Source organism: Erinaceus europaeus, chromosome 3 (genome assembly GCF_950295315.1).
Source record: "Erinaceus europaeus chromosome 3, mEriEur2.1, whole genome shotgun sequence".
In the NCBI taxonomy this organism is placed as follows: Eukaryota; Metazoa; Chordata; class Mammalia; order Eulipotyphla; family Erinaceidae; genus Erinaceus; species Erinaceus europaeus.
The window spans coordinates 71,076,736-71,094,910 of record NC_080164.1 but is presented as its reverse complement, the minus strand read 5'-3'; the positions used below and the strand labels follow the sequence as shown (position 1 = coordinate 71,094,910).

General features: G+C 42.4%; 2 protein-coding genes across 5 annotated transcripts in view; one reads left to right on the top strand and one right to left on the bottom strand.

The window, feature by feature from the left end:
- TSGA10 (testis specific 10) overlaps positions 1–8,656 on the bottom strand; it is a 129,641-nt gene extending 120,985 nt beyond the window's left edge. The window contains exons 1-2 of one of the 4 annotated variants that reach the window (XM_060187476.1): positions 8,519–8,656; positions 814–942 (exon numbers count right to left, since the gene is read on the bottom strand). Coding sequence is in view for 3 of the 4 variants with exons in the window: in XM_060187473.1 (XP_060043456.1) it covers positions 814–942; positions 8,260–8,316 (186 nt within the window). In the remaining variant the exon portion in view is untranslated. Of the gene's footprint in view, positions 1–813; positions 943–8,259; positions 8,459–8,518 lie in introns of those variants that run through there. The other 3 variants (XM_060187473.1, XM_060187474.1, XM_060187475.1) reach the window with 3 other exon arrangements.
- Positions 8,657–8,684: 28 nt separating this feature from the next.
- On the top strand, positions 8,685–16,963 carry C3H2orf15 (chromosome 3 C2orf15 homolog). Its single transcript, XM_016187564.2, has 2 exons — positions 8,685–8,945; positions 16,301–16,963. Exons 1-2 carry the CDS (start codon positions 8,849–8,851, stop codon positions 16,636–16,638), a joined length of 435 nt encoding a protein of 144 aa, XP_016043050.1. The 5' UTR covers positions 8,685–8,848; the 3' UTR covers positions 16,639–16,963.
- The last annotated feature ends 1,212 nt before the right edge of the window (positions 16,964–18,175 follow it).

Here is an 18,175-nt window from a genome sequence, read left to right as displayed (position 1 = left end):
CATCTTCCCAGAAGAGGAATTTTCTATCAATAGCCTTTATTGACAGCTATACCATAATATGCCAGGTACCAAGAGACCAGAAACAATTCATAGAAACTGGGTTCAGATTAGAACTAGTTTAGAAATTCAGAGGAATCCAAGCTGTTACTCAGTAGTCAAATACTATACCGCTAACCTTTCACAAGGCTGAGACCTAATAAGCAAGATTTGGCACATAGTTTATACTTGCTGACTCTGAATCAATATATACCAACACAGTTAAGGTAAAAGTGGAATGATTTTAGATCCATAAGATTTAAATGAGCGGGCAGGGGAGAAAACATAATGGTTGTACAAGAAGACTTCATATCTGTGGCTCCGAAGTCCCAGGTTCAATCCCCCACACACCTACCATAAGCTAGTGGCCTGGTCTCTCCTCTCTCTCTGTATCTTTCTCTAATTTTAAAACAAAACTAATTATATATATATATCATGTATATATGTATACACATACACACACATATATATATAATTTAAATGGGGGCCAGGCTGTCATGCACCTAGTTAAGTACATGCATTATAATGCAGAAGGACCCAATGCAGACTTTCCCTTCTTGCAGAGGGAAAGCTATATAAGTGGTGAATCAGTGCTGCAAGTGTCTCTCTGTCTCTCTCACTTCCTATCTCCCCAACCCTCTTAATTTATCTGTCTCTATCTAATAATAAATAAAAATAAAAGTAAAAGATTTAAATGAACACTGAATTCATATTTATTCTCTGTTTTAAGACATGCCGCCACAGTTCATCCATGGAAATATATAAACTAAAGTTGACCTGCAATTTCAGTGTAAAGATGAATTTATCTTGATTTCTCACTTCTTGCTCTTGTTGGAGAGTATTCTGGTATTTTTCAGCTTCAGAAACTGGAGCCCCTAGACCAAAATCATATTCTTTGGTGGTAACCTAGTGGAAAGAACAATGATAATGCAAAGGTATTTAGTTTAAAACATCTTTGTGATATCTTGCAACAATCAATGCATTTTAAAAAAAATTTACAACATCCTCAGATATATTTTCAACTGCTTTAAACCCTACCTCATCTGCTAAGAGGTCTTCCTCTAGCTTCACTTTTTTTTTTTTTTTTAACCAGAGTACTGCTCAGCTCTGGCTTATGGTGGTGTTGGGGATTGAACCTGAGACTTTGAAGCCTCAGGCACGAGAGTCTCTTTGCATAACCATATGCTATCTACCCTCTGCCCCTAGCTTCACTTTCTAAAATCTTTGTGTTACTGAATATTTCCTGTGGCACAGTGGGTAGTGTTGAGTTCAATTCCTGGAATCGTATGTGCCACACATAACCCTGCCCATGTTAATGAATAAATAAATCAAAAAAGAAAATATTTCCTGTGTGTTTTTCAAATACAGTACTAAAATATTGACCATGTTTTTTTCAAAAATGATATTGCCATCTCATTCCTTTGCTAATCACTGATCTAAGGAAATATAGGCCGTCAACAAATAAAATAAACTATATAGAGGGCTGTGTTGTCTAGTATAGTAGCAACTACCTGTTTATTATTGTCCTATCTATTGACAAAAATGTCTGCTATCCATACAACAAAGATCCAGCTTCTCTAATTCCAAAAGAATAAAAAAGAAAATTAAATTCCCAATGGAAAAATTGTCAAATAAGGACATTTCACAGAAATAACTTTTAAATACATTTAAACACTCAATCTTACCTTATAGAGGAATACATATTAAAACAACACTGAGGGGCCAGGCAGTGGTGCACCTGGTTAAGTGCTCATATTGCAGTGTGCAAGGATCCAGGGTTCCAGCCCCCAGTCCCCACCTGCAAGGGGAAAGCTTCACAAGCAGTGAAGCATGTTTGCAGATGTTTGTCTCTTACCCTCTCTTGTTTACCTCCCCCCTCTCAATTTCTCTGTCTCTATCCAACAGTAAATAAAAAATAAAAAATATTTACAACAAAAAAAAGAGAGAGAGGACCAAGGAGGTGGCAACCCCAATAGACTGCACACATTATTACCATGTGCAAAAACCCAGGGTCAAGCCCCCAGTCCCCACCTATGGGGGAATCTTCACAAGCAATGGAGGAATGCTGCAGATCTCTCTTTTTGGCTCCCTTTCTCTCTCTACCAACAAAAGGGAGGAAAAATGACCATAGGGAGTGGCAGGCTGATTATGCAGGCACCAAGCCCTACTGATAAACCTAGTAACAAAAAACAAACACTGAGGTATAATTTTTAACCATTCATTGACAGAATTAAAAAAAAAAAATGAGATGTAGGGGCTGGGTGGTGGCACACCTGGTTAAGCATGTTACAGTGTGCAAGATCCTGGGTTCAGGCCCCCAGTCCCCACCTACAGAGGGAAAGCTTCACGAGTGGTGAGGCAGGGCTGCAAGTGTCTGTCTCTCTCCCTATCTCCCCATTCCTCTCAATTTCTGGCCGTCTCTATCCAATAAAAATAAAGATAAAAAAAGTTTTAACATGAGATATATGACTTAGTGTTCTTACACATAATAGATGAAAGCAGAAATTGATACAATAGTTAATGGACAAGAGTAGCCAGGTAGATGGTCCAGCCACTGCAAATATATGGTCTCACATAATGATGTTGATGATGTCGCTCTTTCTGGATATGTTTTCCTTACAGTTATTATAATCTTAAAGAACAAGCAATGTCTTAGAGCTCTCTGTATTCCTACAAACCTGCACAGAGTTCTTTGGAAGAATTAAAAAGTATTAACAAAGATCTATAGTGGTTGATAGTGAAGCAATGTATTAAAGCAAGCAAAACTGAAATTTCCACCTGGCTGAGTACACTCATTACAGTGCACAAGGACCCTGCCCCCCATCCCCAGAGGGGAAGCAAGTGGTAAAGCAATGCTGCAGATGTATCTCTCTCTCCCTCCCTATCTTCCAGGTAAAGAAAACCTATTCAAACACAATTAAGAGGGAGGGGGTAGAGAGCACAATGGTTATGCAAAGAAACACTCACACCTGAGGCCCCAAAGTCCCAGGTTCAATCCCCTGCACCACCATAAATCAAGTAAGTAAGTAAGTAAATAAATGAGTATGAAAGAAACGGAAAGAAAGCAAAGAAAGAAAAGAAAAAGAAACCACACCAAAAAAAAAAAATTGAGAAAGCTGGAGAGAGAGCATAATGGCTATGCAAAAGACTTTCATGCCTGAAACTGTCCCAAATTCAATCCCAGGCACCACCATATGTTCTGGTCTTCTTCCTCCCCTCTCTCTCACTCGCAAAAATGAGTAAATAAATAATAAAATATTAAACGCACATACAATTAAGATTCTCAAGACACTGAACTAAGAGATGGCTGAGTGACTAATGTATCAGACTTAAAAGTAAGAGGTCCTGATCCAACTATGACCACCATCTCCCCAGACAATAACTTGGGTCCACCTGCATATTAGCTGTCAGGCTCATGCAAAAAATAGTAGGGTCATGGGCCCCTTGTACTATACCTAAAACAGACCTACTAGCTTTTTCCAGAACAGAGACCCCAAATCTTCATCTGCTATATTCTAGCCTTTAGGTTCATGAGTAGTCAACAATTTATTCTGCTCAGCCACCAGGTTCCAGATGATATCATGATGCCAACCTGACTTCCCCGGGCAGAAGACCCCACCAATGTGTCCTAGAGCCCTGCATCCCCAGTTCCCTGTCCCACTAGGGAAAGAGAGAGACAGGCTGGGAGTATGGATCAACCTGCCAATGCCCATGTTCAGTGGGGAAGCAATTATAGAAGCCAGGCCTTCCACCTTCTGCACAACATAATGACCCTGTGTCCATAATCCCAGAGGGATAAATAGGAAAGCTATCAAGGGAGGGGATGGAATACAGAGTTCTGGCGGTGGGGACTGTGTGGAAATGTACCCCTCTTATCCTACAGTCTTGTCAATATTTCCACTTTGTAAATAAAAATAAAAAATCTAAAAAATAGAGGTCCTGAGTTCAATCCCCAGCACCAAATATGCCAAAGTAATGCTCTGGTGTGCTTTCTCATACAAGCTCTCTCTCATTAATGAATAAAATGACTCTAACAAATATATATGTATATATATATATATATATACACATATATATATACACACATATATTTCCTAGACATATTAAAAAACAAGATGGAACAAAAGCTGTTTCTACTTGGTAGCATTATAGTGAGGTGTTTATATGTACAGTGGACCTCATGCATGCATAATTTCATTGGTCTCAGGCCGACAATTTTTACATTCAGAAAGACAGAGATAAAGAGACAGAGAGAGATAGACAGGTGTCATAGCACCAGAGCCTCCCCAGTTTCACAGCACTTAACCTTAACCTAGGCCATACTCATCGTAAGGGAGATACCCTTCTAGACAAGTGCTCTCTCTTGCCCTAGAATTTTAATTTTTAAAAATATTTTATCTATCATTGGATAGAGATGGGGGGAGAGACAAGAGAGATACCTGCAGTCCTGCTTCACCACTCATGAAGCTTTCCCCCTGCAGGTGGGAACCAGGGGCTTGTCTGGTACTCAGGTCCTTTCACATTGTAATGTGTGTACTTAACCAGGTGAGCCACCACCTGGCCCCAAATTTTATTTATTTATTTTTTTAGTGAAACAGGAAGGTAAGATGATATACTCAAAAGTATCATCAGTGATATGCATATACTATGTGCTCAACAATTACCTACTGAACAATTTAATAGAGTAATTGACTGGACTGTGACTGGAGAAATCATTCAACTGGTAGAACCTTGGGCTTACATGCCTGTGGTTTCCAGTTTGCTCTGACTTCTTCCACCTCTTTCCCCTACTCCATGTCTCATAGGGTAGTAAAGCCACGATGTTGAAGTTTTCTTATGAGGAAAAAAATCATCTCTCCAGTCATCCCATCTAAACCCAAACTCATTTCTCTATCCAGACCATACTGTTAAAAAAAAAGGGGGGGGGGGTAGATAGCATACAAAGACACTTTCATACCTTGAGGATCCAAAGTCCCAGATTCAAACCCCCACACAACCATTAGTCAGAGCTGATCAGTACTCTGGTTTAAAAATAAATAAATAAAAACTTGTCTTTTTTTTAAGGCAGCATAAAATAATGGCAGCACTTATCAAGCCTCTAGCTTAAGAATTAGTTGTTTTCGGGGATCCGGCGGTAGAGCAGCAGGCTAAGCGCACATGGCGCAAAGCACAAGGACCCGTGTTGAGGATCCCGGTTAGAGCCCCTGGCTCCCCACCTGCAGTGGGGTGGGTTCACAAGCGGTGAAGCAGGTCTGCAGGTGTCTTTCTTCTCCTCCTCTCTCGATATCTCTCTGTCCTATCCAACAACGACAGTAATAACAACAACGATAAACAAGGGCAACAAAAGGGGAAAAAATAGCCTCCAGGAGAAGTGGATGAGTAGCAATAATTCTGAAGGCAAAAAATAATAATAATAATATGGGGAATGTTATGCATGTACAAACTATTGTATTTACTGTTGAATGTAAAACATTAATTCCCCAATAAAGAAATAAAAAAAATAATAATAATAATTAGTTGCTTTCAAGAGCCTTTTTTGAACTAAAAAATATTACTTGGTAATGAATTAGCTAAGACAAATCTCACTTCAAAAGGTTACCATGGTGGTGTAGGAGGTGGCGCAGTGGTAAAGCTTTGGACCCTCAAGCATGAGGTCCCGAGTTAGATCACCCACAGCATATGTGCCAGAGTGATGTCTGGTTCTTTCTCTCTCCCCTTATGTTTCTCATAAATAAATAAAATCTTATCTTAAAAAAAAAGGTTACCATGATGTGTGTGTTTTTAATATTTTATTTATTTTCATTTACCAGAGCACTGCTCAGCTCTAGCTTATGGTGGGGGGGGGGGGTAGGATTGAACCTGGAACTTCAGATCCTCAGGCATGACAGTCTCTTTGCATAACCATTATGCTACCTACCCCCGCCCAGGGGTGTATATTTTTAAGAAAATCCCTATCAGTGTTTATAAGTTGTAGTATACTCTTCCAGTGGAACACTAACAAATAACTACAAGCAACAACAAAAATTTTTTTTTAAACCACAGCACACTGCTGCGCTCTGGTTTCTGGTGGTGAGGGGGACTGAACCTGGGACTTTGGAGCCTCAGGCATAAGAGTCTCTTTGTATAACCATTATGCTACCTCTCCTGGCCCCAGGATAAATCTTAAAGGCATAACACCCAGTAAATGCAACAGAAGCTCAGAACAAGCCATACCAGAATGTGCATGTAGATATACAAAGATAATGAGATCGTAAAAGTCAGGGTAGTGGCTACCTCTAAAGAGAGATGGGCATGTTGGAAAATGAGTAATTACACTTGTTCTGCCTCTATGCTGGACTTCAGCAGCAAATCATCCTAAAACAAACATCAGAAAAAGAACCACTACATCTAATTACATGCTGAGTTACAAGCTTTGACTTTTTTTTTTTTTTACAAAACGTAGCCAAAGAAAAATACATTATGAAAATTGCCATTCAGTAATACTATGGGATGTGAGCTAGAATTAATAAATGTAAATTGGTAATTAAAAGATAGGCAGGTCTGGACTCCAGCAACCTGAAGGCAAACTGCAGATGCAGACCCCTGAAGAGAGGTGCCAAAAGAAGACACCTCCTGAGTCCAGAGGCAGGAAAAGATAGCCAGAGTTGTAAAAACCCTTCACAAGGGGAGTCGGGCTGTAGCGCAGCGGGTTAAGCACAGGTGGCGCAAAGCACAAGGACCGGCATTAAGGATCCCGGTTCGAACCCCGGCTCCCCACCTGCAGGGGAGTCGCTTCACAGGCGGTGAAGCAGGTCTGCAGGTGCCTATCTTTCTCTCTTCCTCTCTGTCTTCCTCTCCTCTCTCCATTTCTCTCTGTCCTATCCAACAATGACAACAACAATAATAACAACAAGGGCAACAAAAGGGAATAAATAAAACATTAAAAAAAATTTTTAAAAAAAACCCTTCACACACCCTTCACATAGGTAGTGAATAACTTCAAATGTAAGACTGTAAGCAATCACTGTGTAAATGAGTTGTGTCACATATGCCATATATACCTTAGCAGAACCTAGCCTGGCTGGAATATTAAAGCTCTTTGTCCTTACATCATTCTGGTCTCTTGGTATTTTTCCTTGAATAACTGTACCCAACAATACTAAAATTTACTGTTTAAGAAAATATTGCCTTAATATACGTTTCTAGTTATTTCTCACTAAGACCTGTGAGTTTAGTTCAGTTAAAGTACAAACAAGAATCAGTTTCATCCTTGGGAGAATAAAGCGACACTTTCCTATTATATTTACAATGTCATCCCTATCTTACACTGGTTACAAACCAACTGATCTATTTCCTTACAAGTCTTTTTTAATTTTTTATATTTATTTATTCCCTTTTGTTGCCCTTGTTTTATTGTTGTAGTTATTGTTGTTGTTGATGTCGTTGTTGGATAGGACAGAGAAATGGAGAGAGGAGGGGAAGACAGAGAGGGGGAGAGGAAGATAAGACACCTGTAGACCCAGGCGGCGAAGCGACTCCCCTGCAGGTGGGGAGCCGGGAGCTCGAACCGGGATCCTTATGCTGGTCCTTGGGCTTTAAGTCACGTGCGCTTAACCCGCTGCGCTACCGCCCGACTCCCCCCCCCCCCCGCGCCCCTTACAAGTCTTTTTTAAAAGTACACCTGAAATGCTGAACATCAGAACAACTCTAAACAACAAAAACCCTGAACTATAATGGCCTGTCGTTAAGAGGCAAAGACTAAGGCACCTACGTTCTCTGTAAACTTTTCCAAAACGAAGCCGAGCTCCCTGACTCATTTGGGCGGAAGGGAAAAGTCTTTCTGTGTGTTTTTTAGGTACCAGGTTCAGGTGTTGTTGTTCCAACCAAACAAAAGCAGCTTCCTACTAAAGGAGTGATGACGAGACCTTAAAGCAAACAGCCATAAATCTCGGGCCTCCGCTTCCCCGGATCTCAAGTCTCACAAGTGGGTGTGCGCGGCGGGAGGAGCCGGGCTGAGCCCCGCGCTGCGGCGGCCGGCGGGGCGTCTCCATAGGAACTGGGCTCAAGCCGGGCTGCCGAGGCCGCTGCGAGGCTCCAGGAAGCTCCCCGCCGCCGCCGGGACCGAGAAGCCCCTTGGGTCCCTCCGCCCCGGCGCCCGCCACACCCACTCCGTGCAGCCGCCGACTCGGAGGCCCCGGCCCGGGGCTGCTTCACCCCAGCGCCGCGCACCCCCGCCAGCTCTACCTGGGGCGCCAGCTCCCTCCCAGGGCGGCCCGGCCCGCGGTCCTCCCCGGAGCTCATCCCGACGACTGACGAGACCGCCTCCACCGGCGAGGCCCGTCCCTCATGGCCTCCAGCCTCCGCCCCTTGCTCCTCCCCTACCACCCCCAGTCGCCCAGGCTCCGCCCCATGGAGGCGGGGGACGGCGGGACCTGGAGGGAAGGAAGCGGGGGCGGTTAGCGCCGGCCGGCGTCGCTGTCGGCCCCGCCCTCACGCTCTGTACCTGAGGGGGGCTCGTCCTCCTCCTGCCCGGCGCCTGCGCTCCGCTTCCGTCCCACGCGCCGCCAATCTCTGTGCGCACGCGTACCTGGATCGACCCTCCCTGTCGCGGGTCCTACAAGCTGCGCGTGCGCACCCACGCACGTAGAGACGCGTACGTCCACCTGCTGGCCTTACTAGGAACCTAGGAGAGGCCTTTTCCTGGTCCATCCGCGCTGCGCAGGCGCACGCCCACGCAGCAGCTAGACGCCCCACCCGAGCGTCCCGTCTCCTAGTAACCAGTCGCTAGCCCTCTTTGCTTATTTCTTAGTCCAGGCGGGCGGCTGCTGTACGCATGCGCACAGCTGCCTCTCCACCCTCCATCTTCCCTCTCCTCTTGAAACACCTGTTGTATCTGTACGCTGGCTTGTCCTGCTTTTCGCAATGGCCAGGTAGTATTGTGGACCCACGTTCAGTGAATCCGTTTCCCCCCAGCCCAGACCTGCTCTGGGCGCTGGGAGGTTGGTACGACCCCCTCCCACCGCAGACCGGGGCCAGGTCAGGTTCTGGTGCAGCAGCCACCGGGACTGGCGCCGTCCTGGGCCCTGGCAGCCCTGCAGGAGTTAGCCGGGGTCAAACAGCAAGTGCCAGTAGGGCTGTTGAGGAAAGCACAGGTTCTCCACCTGCATTCCTTCTCTACGTGCCAGCTCTCCTCCAAGTCTCCTTTTCCCAGTGAAACTGGTGATAGTTAACAAAAATAATGATGACGGTGAGGAAAGGAAATACAACCTGACTTTATATTTGACATTGCAGTGATTGTTTTTCTGCTTAGAGCCATCCAAATTCGTTTTCTCTCAATTACAAATCTTCAGGCTGGGAACAAACATTTAACTTAGTTGACTTATTGTTGGGCACCCAGTATTATTATTGGGTGTAATTTGGGGGGGGACTTCCAGATGTATGAGAATTATCTCCATTGCTTAAAAGTGAAGAAATAGACTTTGTGGCCAAAAAACGAAAAGAATAATTGTATTATTATTAATCCAGTATTTGAACCCATCTGGTGGCATGCTTTTTCTTTTTTAAGCCCACTTGAAAAATTTCTGAACTGTAACGATGACTTTATTTTTGTAACGGTGACTATCTCCCTGTATTTTCCTACAGATGTAATAGGTAACTTGCTTTTTATAGTTGTTCCCTGGTGATCTTAATATACTATATAACTTTACACTCCAAGTAATTTCACATTGAAGAGGCTAACATTTCCTGATTTTGCCAGGTGAGTATTCATTTTCCCCATGATGTGTTATTGGCAGGCAAGCAAAAAGTACATTTTTTATTTATTGGGGGAATTAGTGGTTTACAGTCGACGGTAAAATACAGTAGTTTGTATACATGTAACATTCCTAGACATAAGAATCTAATCCTCCCTAGGTCCTCCTCTGCCATCATGTCCCAGAACCTGAACATTTCCCCACCCCGCCCCAGAGTCCTCTGCTTTGGTGCAATACACCAACTCCAGGCCAAAGTTCTGCTTTGTGTTTTCCATTCTCAAAAAGTACATTTAAATGTAGCTGTCAATCTCTCTGGGTTTTGTCTTCTGTTTTTTATCAGAGTACTGCTCAGCTCTGGCTTATCGGTGGTGGTGAGAAGAATTGAACCAGAGACTTTGGAGACTCAGACATTAGAGTCTCTTTGCATAACCATTACACTGGTTCCCTGGACCCAATCTCTACTTTTATTTATCATCATTATTTGTGCCATTACAGGTCTCACATTTTTTTGCAGAGATATGTACATTATAAATATAGTTAGAGGTTAAAAGATTAAGTTGCGTATTCCTATTTTCATTTGTGTGTGTTTGTTATCAGAGCATGGCTCAGCTTTGACTTGTGGTATGGGGGATTGAACCTGGGACTTTTAGAACCTCAAGCATTAGTGTATCTTTGCATGACCACTATGCTGTCTCCCCAACCCCATTCCTGTTATTTTTTAAATTTATTTATTCCCTTTTGTTGCCCTTGTTTTATTATCATTTGGGATAGGACAGAGAGAAATGGAGAGAGGAGGGGAAGACAGGGGGAGAGAGAGACACCTACAGACTTGCTTCACTGCTTGTAAAGCGACTCTCCAGCAGGTGGGAAGCTGGGGGCTCAAACCGGGATCCTTACAGCGGTCCTTGCCCACCTGCACTTAACCCGCAGGGCTACCGTCCGGCTCCCCCATTCCTGTTATTTTATAGAAAGAGGTCAGAGGTTCCAAGAGGAACATTTCAATGAAATATAATTGTACTTAACTGACAAAATAAGACACAAAGAAGCATGAACTATCAAAGACAATCCTGAAAAGTTATTTTAAGAAGTATGGGCCCAGGGACCAGGTAGTGGTGCATAGCTTACCCTAAACAAGGACCCAAGTACAAGCCCTAGGTCCCCACCTGCAGGGGAGGAGCTTCATGAGCAGTGAAGCAGCACTGCAGGCATCTCTGTCTCTCTCCCTATCTCCATCACCCCCTCTTAATTTCTTTCTGTCCTATCAAAGAGAAGTTTAAAAAAAAAAAAAGTTAAAAATGGCCCCTGGGAGCAGTGGGTTTATAGTGCTGGCTGAGCCCCAGCAATAACCCTATTGGAAAAAAAAAAAATTACATGTGGTCCATGAGGTGGTGGAATGCATAAAATGTTGGGACTCTCAAGCATGAGCTCCTGAGTTCAATCATTAGCAGCACATGTACCAGAGGATCTTTTTGTCTCCTTCCAATCCCTCATTAATAACTAAATAAAAATCAGGGCCAGTTGGTGGCACACCTGGTTAAGCACACACATTGCAAGGTACAAGGACTCAGGTTCAAGCCCCCTGTCCCCACCTGCAGGGAAGCTTCACAAGTGGTGAAGGAGTACTGTAGGTATCTATTCTCTCCCTTCCTCCCTCTCTCTCACTCTCTTTCTTTCTCTCTGTTTCTCTATCAAATATGTAAATAAACAAAATTTTAAATTACATATGTTAGGGTGGGTGAAGTAGCCCACCTGGATAGTGTGCTGCTTTGCCACGTATGCAGCACAGGTTGGAGCCTGTCCCCCACTCTATTGAAGCTTCAGTACTGTGGTCTCCAATGGTCTCTGATTATTCCTCTCTCAGGAATAATTATTCTCTCAGGAATATTTTTATAGAAAATATATTATGTATATGTTTTATGTATATGTGTATTCACTGGGGCAATAACATAATGCTTGTGCAAGATCTTTTTATGCTTGGGGCTTCAGGGTCCCAGGTTCAATCTCCAGCACCACTATAAGCCAGAGCTGAATAGTGCTTTGGTTTAAAGAAAGTGGGGCAGGTAGAACACCAAGTACAGTGCACACATTTTTATGCCCCCACTTGCAATAGGTGAAGAAATATGAGGAGTGGTGAAGCAGTGCTACAGTTTTCTCTCTTTTCTTCTCTCTCCCCTATATCTCTTGGTATCTATCCAAGTAAAAAAAAAATTGACCTTTATACTAGTAAAGTCACTGTATGGACATTGAGTCCCAACAGTATGTATATTCTTGCCTTCTTTCAGATATTTGGTTATTTTGAATAAAAGATTCTGATTATTTAGCATTATTGAAAAGAGGTAGAAAAGAATATGAACTTTGAAATTTTCAGTTGGAGATAAAGAATGGGGTAGGAGGAGGCTGTGGACAAGAAATAGGAAAGTACTTCCATTAGGGAAAAAGATAATGAAGTGAAAGCATTTATGTATATCACCTACACACTACTCAAGTTTTGTTGGAAAGAATATAGGGAAAAGATCATTTTAAGGTCAAAGCAGGACATGAAACTTTTTCTCTCTCTCGTTTTTCTTTATTTAATTGATGAGACAGAGAAACTGAGGGGAAAGGAAGATAAAGAGGGCGTGGGAGAGTAAAAGAGACACCTGCGGCATTGCTTCACCACTTGTGAAGCTTTCCCTTTGCAGGTGGGACCAGGGGCTTGAGCCTGGGTCCTTGTGCACTATAGTGTGTACACTCACAGGTGCACTACCAATCAGCCCCTCTTTCTTTTTCTACTAAGGACTACTGACTGCCTTTCGTAATGCAAGAAATGAAAATTTTCTTCCCTTCTCACTCACTTGGAGCAGTAAGTGCTCCATCATGCCCTAGCTAGCTCTTTTATAGCACTTCTGCTCTTTCATATAATAGACACTCCCCAAATTGCACAGTCTGTTTTTTTTTAAATACATTTATTTTATTGTGATAGGCCAAAACACTGCTCAGTTCTGGTTTATGGTGGTGCTGGGATTTGAATGTGGGACCTCAGAGCCACAGGCAATAAGAGTTTTGTATAAACATTATGCTGTCTCACCAACTCAGGTCTGGGTTTTCTTAATTTCTTACACTTTTTTTTTTAAAGATTTTATCCTCTTGGAAATTCTTTTTTAAATTAATTTTTTTTAAAAAAAAAACTTCATGAGTAGTGAAGCAGTGCTGCCTGTGTCTCTTTGTCTCTCTCCCTCTCTCATTCCCCCATCCTCTCAATTTCTCATTGTCTCTATCCAATAAGCAAGTAAAGATAAAAACAATTTTTTTAAATATAAAAGCTTGCTGTTTAGTTTTGTTAGATCTGTCATATTTTTTATCTATGTTAACCCTATTATTGAGCTAATTTAATCCAGTTTCTGTGCTAATACCATTCTAAGGATTCAATTCAATGTCTGATATAGTAAGAATATGTAATGCTGGGAGTCGGGCCGTGGTACAGCGGGTTAAGTGCATGTGGCGCAAAGCACAAGGACAGGTATAAGGATCCCGGTTCTAGCCCCCGACTCCCCACCTGCAGGGGAGTCGCTTCACAGGCTGTGAAGCAGGTCTGCAGGTGTCTGTCTTTCTCTCCCCTTCTCTGTCTTCCCCTCTTCTTTCCATTTCTCTGTCTTATCCAACAACGACGACAACAAGAATAACTACAATAATAAAATAAGGGCAACAAAAGGGAATAAGTAAATATATAAAAAAAAGAAGAAGAAGAATGTGTAATGCTGGTGCTCAAGCTTGAGACCTCATGCCTTAGAGTCCAGCATTATCCATTGTGCCACCTCCCACACCTCTATCATACTGGTTTTTTTTTAAGATTTGATTTATTAATTAGAAAGATAGGAGGAGAGAGAGAAAGAATCAGACATCACTCTGGTACATGTGCTGCCAGGGATCAAACTCAGGACCTCATGCTTGAGAGTCCAATGCTTTATCCACTGCACCACTTCCAAGACCAATATAATACTATTTTCAAAAATTGTACTTATAGTAAGTTTTCATATCAGAAAATGTGAACCATCAGCTTTGTTTCTGTCTTTCATGGTTGTTTTTGGCTACTCAATGACCCTTGAGACTAAATTTTAGAATAGGTTTTTGTATTTCTACAAAAATATTAGTGGTATTTTGAATGAGATTGCACTGAATCTGTACATCATTTTGGATAGTAGTGACAACTTATTAGTAAATCTTCCAAACCATGTATATGAAATGTGTTTTTGTATATTTATGTCTTTTTTTATTTATAAAGAGGAAAAACTGGGAGTCGGGCGGTGGCACAGCACAAGGACCTGAGTAAGGATGCCAGTTTCAGCCCCTGGCTCCCCACCTGCAGGGGAGTCGCTTCACAAGGGGTGAAGCAGGTCTGCAGGTGTCTATCTTTCTCTCCCCCTCTCTGTCTTCCCCTCCTCTCTCCATTTCTCTCTGTCCTATCCAACAACGAACAACATCAACAATGGTAATAATAATAACCACAACGAGGCTACAACAACAAGGGCAACAAAAGGGGAAAAAAATGGCCTCCAGGAGCAGTGGATTCATGGTGCAGGCATCGAGCCCAGCAATAACCCTGGAGGAAAAAAAATAAATGAAAAAAAAAAAAGAAAAAGACACTTGTAGCACTTCTTCACCACTTGTTAAGCTTTCCCGCAGGGGGCTGGGGCTTGAACCTGGGTACATTGCAATTTGTGTGCCTCCCAAAAAATCTTAGTCTATCCTGGAAGATATTCCAGGTGCAATTAAGAAGAATGCACATGGGGGCGGCAGTAGCGCACATAGTATGAAGTGCAAGAACCTACACAAGGATCCCAGCTCGAGCACCAGCTCCCCACCTGCAAGGGGGGGTAACTTCACAGGCAGTGAAGCAGGTCGCCTATCTCTCTCACCCTTTTTTTTTTTAATTATTTATTTATGAGAAAGATAGGAGGAGAGAGAAAGGACCAGACATCACTCTGGCACATGTGCTGCCAGGGATCAGACTCGGGACTTCATGCTTGAGAGTCCAAAGCTTTACCACTACGCCACCTCCCGGACCACTCTCTTCCCCTTTCTGTCTTCTCTCTCGATTTCTCTCTGTCCTATCTGGCAGCAACACAACAGCAACAAGGGCAACAAAATGGGAAAATGGCCTCCAGGAGCAGTGGATTTATAGTGCAGGCACATAGTGCAGGTCCTTGGGCTTCACACCATGTGCGTTTAACCTGTGCGTGCTACTGCCCGGCCCCCAGGTTTCTATCTTAAGTCTCCCCTTCTCTATTTTCCCCTCCCCTCTCAATTTCCTTGTGTCCTATCCAAAAAAAAGGCCACAGGAGCAGTGGATTCGTAGTGCAGGCACTGAGCCCTAGCAATAACCCTGGAGGCAAGAAAAAAAAAAAAGAATGCACATGCTGTTGTTGGGTAGAATGTTCTATATATATGTTAGACCTATTTGTTTAATCTCTTGTTTATGTCTTTAATTTTCTTATTTCTATCTAGTTGACCTATTATTGAGAGGACTTATCAGTATACCTATTGTAAAACTATTGCTCCCTTCAGTACTGTACATTGTTGTATCATTTTTATTGACGTAATGTCATTTGATAGGTGAATATTTAGTCGGAACATCTTTATTTTGTTCATAATAACTAGTAGAGTATTTGGCCTTCAGTAATTATGTCTTTAATTCATTGGTAATTACAATTTTCAGATAGGGATAAGAAAAAGGACTAAATTTATAAGTATATTATTTTCCTCATGGAGAGGTGAAATGTATGACCTAGAAATTCTTTTTAAAGAATCTATGACAAGATGGGGGTAGGGGACCGGCGAGCCGGTTTAGTGCACAAATTATTGAGCACAAGGACCCGGGTTGGAGCACACCCCCCTCCTCTACTCCTCACCACAGGGGGGTCTGCTTTACAAGCCTGTGAAGCAGGTCTGCTGGTGTCTGTCATGTCTTCCCTCTATCTCCATGTCCTCTCTCAATTTCTCTCGTTTAAATAAATCAGGAAAAAATGGCCACCAGGAGTGGTGGATTCATAATGCTGGCATTGAGCCCCAACAACAACCCTGGTGGCAATTTAAAAAAAGGGGAGGGGGATTCGGTGGTAGTGCAGCGGGTTAAGTGCACATGGTGCAAAGCACAAGGACCTGCCTAAGGATCCTGGTACGAGCCCCTGGCTCCCAACCTGCAGGGAAGTCACTTCACAAGCAGTGAAGCAGGTCTGCAGGTGTCTGTCTTTCTCTTCCCCTCTCTGTCTTCCCCTCCTCTCTCCACTTCTCTCTGTCCTATCCAACAATGACGACATCAATAACAACAGTAATAAGTACAACAAGGAAACAAGGGCAATAAAAAAGGGAATAAATAAATACAAAAAAAAATCCATACCTATAACTCCTCTCACAAAGAAAATGTAAATACTGAGAGGTATAAGTTAATTTTACTTTATTTTGTCGTCCTCATTGTGACATTTTATTAAACTATACATCATGAAGTAAGTTTAAATTCCTATTGTATATTCACATACTGCCATTTTTCCTTCAAGGAATCAAGTTTCTACAACTTAAGGAAGTACCTGCAGGCCACCTTGATATTTGTTCAGGGGTCCCAGTGGGATTTTCTCTCAGTAAATGTGCTACTCAGGTGTCTGCTATGCATGTGAACTCAAAAGTGGATGAACACTTAATACAAGGAGCCAAGAAAAACAAGGATCCAGTGACTCAGTTATTTCAAAACACCAAGAAGATAAGGTTAGAACATACAAACCAAGAAAACTTCACAAGGAGTAAAGGAACTGGCACAGGATCTCTTTCAGAGAAAGACTTAGGTTCAGTAGTATATGTTAAAGGAAGTGATGGAATAGAAATGACAGATGTAGAATAGTTATTTGTGCATACTACCAAAGAAACCAGACACTGCTGTTGACATGGATATGTTGAATGAGAACTTAGACTTATCAAGAAAACCTAGCAAAATGAAGGAAGACAATTGCTTACTTGTCCAGTATTTATGAATCATCTTTGACTACAGTTTTGATGGTGTAGAAACAAAAAGCTGCTTTAGGGAGGAAAAAGTTTCCAAAATTCAAAAAAATATATTTCTTTGGTTTTTGCATCCTATCTCTGTCAAAAATCAGAGTAGCAGTATGCAAATAGTACCAAAACATTTTAATTTCAGTTTTCTTTTTTTTTTTTTATTTAAATTTTTAATTTAAGAAAGGATTAGTGAACAAAAGCATAAGGTAGGAGGGGTACAACTCCACACAATTCCCACCACCCAATCCCCATAACCCACCCTCTCCCATGATAGCCTTCCCATTCTCTAGCCCTCTGGGAGCATGGACCCAGGGTCGTTGAGGGTTGCAGAAGGTAGAGGGTCTGGCTTCTGTAATTGCTTCCCCGCTGAACATGGGCGTTGACTGGTCGGTCCATACTCCCAGTCTGCCTCTCTCTTTCCCTAGTAAGGTGTGTCTCTGGGGAAGCTGAGCTCCAGGACACATTGGTGGGGTCTTCAATCCAGGGAAGCCTAGCCAGCATCCTGGTGGCATCTGGAACCTGGTGATTGAAAAGAGAGTTAACATACAAAGCCAAACAATCTGTTGAGCAAACATGGATCCCAAGATTGGAATAGTGGAGAGGAAGTGTTAGGGAGGTACTCACTGCAAACTCTAGTGTAATCCTGCTTTCAGGTATATATTTTGCAGTAGTTTATGGATACGTGTGCACATACGCTCTCTCTCACAGAAACTGGTGTATGTCTAGGTTATGGGACTTTGTTAGAAAGTGAACTACCTGAGATGAAATTAGAGTGTACTATAAAAGGAAAGGTCTCACCCGAGTAATGTTAATTTCAGTTTTCTAACAAATGAGGAAAAGCCAAAACATATAAGCTGTATCCAGATAGTTTCTTTTTAATATTTATTTATTTATTCCCTTTTGCTGCCCTTCTTGTTTTATTGTTGTAGTTATTATTGTTGTTGTTGGGTAGGACAGAGAGAAATGGAGAGAGGAGGGGAAGACAGAGAGGGGGAGAGAAAGATAGACACTTGCAGACCTGCTTCACCTTTTGTGAAGCGACTCCCCTGCAGGTGGGGAGCCAGGGGCTCAAACCGGAATCATTATGCAGGTCCTTGTCACGTGCGCTTAACCCACTGCGCTATAGCTGGACTCCCAGATAATTTGTGATTACTATTTCACATACTCTGTTGTACCAGTGTCATGTGGTACAACTCCAGGATTTTTCTTTAGGTACTTTATTTTCCTGCATTTTTGCATTTCTATCCAGGTGATACTACTTAAGGCGGTGCAAACATCCAGCAACTTTTGTACCTTAAGAAGCACTTTTTAAAATATTTTATTTATTGATGAAGTATGGTAGGCAGAGAAAGAAATGAAAGAACCAGACATCATTCTGGTATGTG

What these genes read in the sequence shown, in the direction of transcription:
- C3H2orf15 (XM_016187564.2), top strand. Translation starts at nt 8,849, where the DNA reads ATGCGCACAGCTGCCTCTCCACCCTCCATCTTCCCTCTCCTCTTGAAA. An exon ending in CTGCTTTTCGCAATGGCCAG is followed by an intron (nt 8,946 to 16,300) that starts GTAGTATTGTGG and finishes TTTTCCTTCAAG; the next exon opens with GAATCAAGTTTCTACAACTT.